Here is a 6506-nt window from a genome sequence, read left to right as displayed (position 1 = left end):
GACCAGCTGCTTTATCTACTGCCAGAGCAGCACCCTCTGAGGATGGCCAGGGTTCTCCCTCTCCCTGCAGACAGGAAAGGAGAACAGGAGCCAGCCCTGCCTCTGCCCAGCTTAGTGCCTGGGAGTGCTTTGGACATCTGACCTGTCTGGTCCCGAGTCAGCTGTGCACCAGCTATGCCTCCTGCCCCCGAGCCCAGCACCACACCACACATGAGCTGCAGTGTAAGGGCCTTTATTAGTGCAGGTTTGTACAAGTCTCCGCCCCTGCTCACAGGGCCGCCCCACAGCCCAGCTGCAGCAAGGGCCAGGTGGGCTCCGGCTAGAGTAAGGCTGTTCACACAGACCCCGCCCCAAGGGCTAATGCTAGGATAGCTACAGCCAACGCCCCTCCCAAGGGTGGGGGGAAGGGAGGACAGCATGGCAAACTCCACACCACCCATGAGTGTGCCCTACAGCAGGGCAGTGGAATGGAGCCCAGCGGTCCCCGCCTGAGCGCTATACATGGGGAGGGGCTCCCAGGAGGTGGGCAGCTGGAGACACAGTCCAGGGGGGCACTGGTCCAGGCTCAGGAGTGCAGGAAGCGGTTGAAGGCGTTGTAGGCTGATTCCAAATCAAACAGCATCTGGCGCACTTGGGAGTCATCCAGCTCATCCGAGGCAGACATCCCACTCAGCGTCTGCAGCCTGCCAGGGAAGAGTCAGGGGGAGGGTCCAGCCCTGAGACTCCTCCCACTCCAGGGCAGGAAGAAAGCTCTTAACAAGGGGACTGGGCTGCACTAGCAGGAGTGGGAGAAGGGCAGGGAATAAAACAGACTCATCCCTCTACAGCGCTGACCTAGGGGAGAGCCAGGATCAACCTGGGGCTCCTCCAGCCCCTGCCCAACCCCTAGCTGGGCAGGATGATAAACAGCCCCTGATCAGAAACATGGCAGGTTGGTGCCAAAGATCATCTTACCACAAGCCTCCACCCCAGGGTTGCCCTGACCTCCCCCAGCAAAGGGAGTGCCAAAGGCACTCTGCCAACAGGCCTGCCTGCAAAGCAGCCCTCCTCAGCCCGGTGGGTGGAACAGCCCTCTCAGTTCTGCATAAGACCCACTGGGGGGCAAGGCAGGCCCAGGCCTCTGGCATCCCCTCTGCCTGCCTGCTTGAGCAAGCAGAGATAGCGACAGAGGAGGGGCCCCCAGAGAGCCATACTCACCACTGGTTCACTTTCTGTCGCCCCTCGAAGTCAGGGGGCAGGTGGCTCATGCGGTTCATTGTCTCCATCAGCTCCCGCAGGTCCGGCTGGATCTGGGGGCACAAACACATACAGCCTGAGCCTTTCCTGCCCCACACCCCAGGACTGGCTGGGATAACCCCACCCTATGGGGCGGGAAGAATCCTCCCTCCACACCTCACTCCATGCAGGAATCTCTCCACACAGCCAAGTGCTGATCCCAGTAAGGAAGCCTCCACGCCCCCTTCCCATGGCAATTAGCATGGCACAAAGTCATAGCCCATCGTCCTACAGGCTTCCCTCTCCTGGGCCAAGGAGGAGATGCCTTGGGAAGCCAACCGGGGCGCAGGCTCCAGGCAGAGTTCTCAGGGACTCAGCCTGGCTGTCTCCCCCAATCTCACCTCATCCATAGCTCGGATCTCCAGGCGCAGTTTATCCATCACCGTGATGAAAAGCTGGAAGAGAGAAGAGACACCTCAGTAAAGGCCTGGAACCCCAGGGAAGTAGGGGAACAGCACCTGACAACCCCAGCCCTCCTAGGACAGCCCCCTGGGTTGGGCAGTGCGTAATGGAGGCTAAATCTCCCCAAACCTCTCACCGCCACGGTGGAGCGGGAGGGGGACAATAGTGGTTTTGGGGCCCCTGGAAAAATCCCCCCAGCCATGGCCCCGGGGCTGGAGGAACTCTCGCTCCCTGTCCCCACAGGGGGTGGGGGGAGGGAGAGATGGACCAGGACAGGGCTGCGGGTGGAAGGGGTGGAACAGGGGAGGGGCTCAAAGCTCTAGGTGGGCCACGGGGGTGGAGAGGCCAAGCTCTCAGCCCCCCAGTCCAGGGAGCTGAGAGCAATGAGTGGAGATGTGGCCTTGGCCATAAGAGGCGGAGCAGGGGGTTAGCTTCCCCAAGGGAAAGCTTCACCCGCCACCCATGCCCTTGAGAATCGGCCGGTCTAGACACACAGTGCTGGCCAGCCCCGCGGGCAGAGTCCCAGAAGCACTGGGTACAGGGATTACAACACACGCAGCCCCTCGCCATGGGCAGGAACGTACGGAGACGATGTCAGCAATGCAGCGGTTCAGGTTGCCTTTGTCATCCTTGATGGTGATTGGCCGATCCTCCTTGATCCTCTCCATGGCCAGTGGGCAGTCAAGCTGCAGGAGACGGGTCAGTCACAGCGAGCCCCGGGGAAGCTCAGCGCAGGGCAACAGGGATAAAACCCCCAAAAAAGCAACATTTCCCTGAGAATGCTTCCAAGCACGGGACGGGGGTTCCACGCTCATGTTCTAACCCGGGGGTGGGGGAGGAGAGTGCAGGCCTGGGCCGGTAAGCTGGGGGGGAGGGGGTGAACTCACTGCCCCAGGGCCAGGAGCCTCTCTCTGTAACCCTGGCGAACAGCTGAGAGTAACTCACCACTGGAACAATTTTCCCCAGGTCATGGTGGATTCTCCATCACTGACAGTTTTTAAATCCAGACGGGCTGTGTTTCTAACAGCTCTGCTTTGGGAATGACTTGGGGGCAGGTCTCTGGCCTGTTTTACACAGGAGGTCAGATGGGATGGTCACACTGGTCCCTTCTGCCCTTGGAATAAACAAATCTATGTAGGATTTCTCTCTTCCCCCTCTGGGGAGCGGAGTCTAACCCAGTCAGCAGTGGTACATCTAGGACCACAGCCCCCCCACTCTAAGGGTTCCCCTGAGATTCCTGTCTCAGTGCCTCCCCAAGCTGGAGTGCCGGAGAACTTAACTCACCCGGAACTTGCGGCAGAATTCATCGATGGAGCCGATCTCGGAACCCTGCACCTGTTTGAAGGCAGCTTTGTACTGGACCAGGAGCCGGGAGCAGGCTGCAGTGTACCTGGGGCAGGGAAGAGGATATGGAGTAAGAAGAGCTGCTAACAGCCGGAGCTGCTGATGCCAAGCAGGAGGGGATCACCGAGGCTGAGTACATAAAATAAGCAAGCAACTTCCTTAGGGGAAGATGAGTTCACCCGCGTAACAGTCCCCGGGGCAGGGGTGGAGCCCCAAGGCCTGAGGCTGGAGGCCCGCTCTGGATGGAACAACACTGCCTGGCCCCAGGAAGTGTGTGTGGAGGGAGGGGCGGGGGGGGGCGCGGTGGGAGGGGTGAGGCAAGGGGACCTAATTGGCTGTTTTGATGATTTTCTGAGCCCCCTCCCCACAAGGAGGAAACGTCCGCTCCCCAGTGTGTCTGCAGGGTCTTGGGGAGCAGAAATCACTCTGCTCCACTCAGTAATGGGAGACATCCCTGCTGAGGAATCCTGTCAGCTTGGCTCCCCGCCGCCCCACGAGAGTCCAGGCTGGAAATAAGAGCAGAGCCCGGACTCACTCGTTGGGAGAGACGCAGTCCTTGATGTAAGCTTTCTCCAGAGCCTGCATCGTCTTCACCACTGCAAACAGCTCAGCCATGTTATCGTACCTGAAACCAGAGGGCAGAAGCCTGTGAGGGCGCACAGCCCGCGGATCCCCCACTCACACCCTCTGCGATACACCCCCTCCCACGCCCCCAGGAACGGCACAAAGGCTCTAGCATTTCAGGGCCAAGGGCGACCACTTGCTTTTTCCAGAGATGACATTTCCACCTACTCCTTCTCCCTGGGACGCAGCCTGCGCTGGCCAGTGGCAGAGACAAGACAAAAGGGCTCTCAGGTCTTTTCTGGCTTGGCAGGGGCAGGACACCAGAATAGAGAGCTCCCTGCACCGTCAGCTCCAGCATCTTCAGAGCAAGGACCTCACTGCAGCCAGCAGCTTGAACTCCCGGTACACACACGGCAACACAGAACTGCGTACATGGGACCCACAGGAAACCCATTCCGCTCGGGATGGACTCACTTTTCTCGTTCCCGTGCATTCTTATACAGCTTCACCTCCTGCAACGACAGCAGACACACACAGCACATCAGGCATCACAGCCTCTGAACCGAAACCCACGCGCACAGACTGGGGGCGGGGGGACGGGGACACAGCTGACAGACGTGGAACCTCCTGCATCCTCTCCAAGGGGCAGAGGAGACGGGCTCCAGAAGAACCCCTACTGGGATGGAGATTAGGGGCTGCCTGTGTCCTCAGGAGCGTGGGGTCCCTGGATGCCCCAGGATGGAGGGGCGCGCATCCATTTGCAGAGCACAAACCCAGCTTACGCTGGAAGGTCTTTCTGCCTCCAGTGCCAGAGGCGGAGCAAGGAGGGGAACAGGACCGAAGCGCTACTCACCTCGTACAGTTCCGGCTTATTCCCTGGGGCTGAAAGAGAGGGAAACCCGTGAACCGCAGTAGGCCCAAGGGCTTTCCAGCGATTCCCACAATGAAACTTCTCCCTGGTCACCCTGTGTTACGAAGGCCCAGCGCGGCAGCTCCTCAGCCCGCGAGCTACTGGGCGACTGCTACCCGAGAACCCCACAACCAGCTCCAGGACAGCGAAGGCCGGCTGAGAGCGCCTGCTGGCCACCGCCCATTGCTCCCAGCCAGGAACAGCCCCCCAGGGGAGACTCACAGAGATTCAGAGCTGCAAGGGACCTCGAGAGGTCACCAAATCCAGCCCCCTGCGCTGAGACAGGACCGAGACCATCCCTGACAGGGGTCTGGCCAGCCCGCTCTGAGAAATCTCCAGTGATGGGGATCCCACAGCCTCCCCGGGGCGCCTGATCCAGAGCTGGACTCCCCCGAGAGTCAGGCACCTGCTCCTAATCGCTGACCCGCATTGCGCCTTGTCCCCCCGGCCGCGGCGCGCAACCCTGAACCCGCGGCGCCCGGCCGAGCGCGGACACGCGGCGCCGGCGAGGCAGCTCCCGCCCGCCCGACCCCAGCCCGCTCGGGGGGCGCCGGGCCAGCGGCCACGGGTCCGGGGCCAGCGGGCACGTGGCCTGGCCAGGGAGACCCGGGGCCGCCCGCAGCGCGCCCGGGGGCCGCGCAGCCCCGGGGCGGGCCCAGGAGCGGGGCCGGGGCCGGACTCACCTCCCAGGCCCGGAGCGGCGGGGATCCCGTGGAACATCCTGGCGGCGGCGGCGGGGCTCTGGGAGGGCAGAGAGAGGCGTTAGCGAGGGGCGGCTCCGGCCCGAGCCCAACCAGGCCCGACACCACGGCGAGGGGCTCAGCCCCGGCCGGGCCCCGACACACCCCGCGGGGGGGGGGCGCCAGGCGGGGACAGCCCCGGCCCGGCACCCACAACGGATAACGCGCAGCTGCTTCCCCCCCCGCCGCAGCTGCTTCGCCCCCCACCCCGACCCACCTGCCGGGGCCGGGCTCCTTGCTGCGGGCCGCTCGCGGGCTTCCGGGAAAATGGCGTCGGAGCCCATCGGCCGCTCGACTCGCCGCGCCTAGCGGCCCATCGGGCGCTCGGGGCTCGGCCCGGCGGCCTGGGGCTCGGCGGGGGGGCGGGGTGTGGCGCGAGGCCGGGCGTCCGTTTTTTGAGCGGGAAAGGGGCGCGCGCGGGGCGGGAACGAGGCTCGAGGGCAGCCGGGGCCAGCGCCGAGGGGTAGGCTGCCCGGTCGGTCCTGCTGACGGGACCCTGGCGCTGGTGTGGCCGGGCGCCGCCGCGGGGAAGCGGGGGGGGCTCTAGAAACCGGCGTGTCTGACCGGCTTTGGAAGGCCGGTTTCTAGGCGGGCCGGGGGGGGCGGATTGGGGGGAACCTCACCTCCCTGCCAGCGGTGACGTGTCTGTCCCAGGCTCAGGGTGCTCCTGGGCGCTCTGTGCGCTGCCCCTGCCTCGAGTGCCGGCTCCGCAGCTCCTATTGTCTGGCAACTGCGGCCAATGGGAGCTGGGGGGCGGTCCCTGTAGGTGGAGGCTGTGTGCAGAGCCGCCTGCTGCCCCTCTGCCTAGGACAGAGGTTCCCAAACTTTATCAACTGTCAATCCCTTTCACTAAAATGTCAAGTCTTGTGACTCCCCTCCTAAAAATGAATATTTCCAGGGATTTTCGCCTTTACCTGAGTATAAATTATAAAAGCAGTGATCCTGGAAATGTAAAATTTGTTTTTATGACCTGCTTATTACACATTATTTATTATTAGTTATTATTTATCATTATAGTATTTTATTACATTATGAAAACGGCAACACTCTCCCAAGAGCTCACTTTCGTAGCTTGTATCGCTTTGAAGAAGCCTGTTATAAGACAAGGCCCCTCTGTTTCATCAAGGAGTATCAGATGTGAAGCAGCATGAAGGGATTTAAGAAGCCAACTCAAAGAGTTCCTCCTACACAAGCACTCAGGTCTTGAGCAGTCCAGGCAAACGACGCACGTTACAACGAAGTTTGAACTTGTTCTTCAGCATAATTTTAAA

The 6506-nt window shown here is 61.7% G+C and overlaps 1 protein-coding gene across 2 annotated transcripts; it reads right to left on the bottom strand.

The window, feature by feature from the left end:
• Positions 1 to 216: 216 nt before the first annotated feature.
• On the bottom strand, positions 217 to 5995 carry VPS28 (VPS28 subunit of ESCRT-I). Of its 2 annotated transcripts, none has more exons than XM_074943680.1 (10): positions 5859 to 5995; positions 5179 to 5236; positions 4439 to 4467; positions 4060 to 4097; positions 3557 to 3646; positions 2962 to 3067; positions 2262 to 2363; positions 1617 to 1670; positions 1198 to 1289; positions 217 to 683 (listed from the first exon to the last, which is right to left on the bottom strand). In XM_074943680.1, the coding sequence occupies exons 2-10, from the start codon at positions 5213 to 5215 to the stop codon at positions 566 to 568; spliced, it is 666 nt and encodes a 221-aa protein (XP_074799781.1). In that variant the 5' UTR covers positions 5216 to 5236; positions 5859 to 5995; the 3' UTR covers positions 217 to 565. The 2 variants fall into 2 exon arrangements, with proteins under 2 accessions (XP_074799781.1, XP_074799780.1); XM_074943679.1 differs by lacking the exon at positions 5859 to 5995 and adding an exon at positions 5453 to 5576.
• Positions 5996 to 6506: the final 511 nt, after the last annotated feature.

Source organism: Natator depressus, chromosome 2 (genome assembly GCF_965152275.1).
Source record: "Natator depressus isolate rNatDep1 chromosome 2, rNatDep2.hap1, whole genome shotgun sequence".
NCBI classification, from domain to species: domain Eukaryota; kingdom Metazoa; phylum Chordata; order Testudines; family Cheloniidae; genus Natator; species Natator depressus.
The sequence above is the reverse complement of the archived record's forward strand: the minus strand, read 5'-3'. Positions and strand labels throughout refer to the sequence as shown.

Excerpts from the sequence above, each read along its gene's own strand:
- VPS28 (XM_074943680.1), bottom strand. The coding sequence starts at position 5,215 with ATGTTCCACGGGATCCCCGCCGCTCCGGGCCTGGGAG. Across the intron at positions 3,068-3,556 it reads GACTGCGTCTCTCCCAACGA|GTACACTGCAGCCTGCTCCC; the intron begins GTGAGTCCGGGC and ends TCCCTGCCCCAG. Across the intron at positions 1,290-1,616 it reads AGATCCGAGCTATGGATGAG|ATCCAGCCGGACCTGCGGGA; the intron begins GTGAGATTGGGG and ends TTGTGCCCCCAG.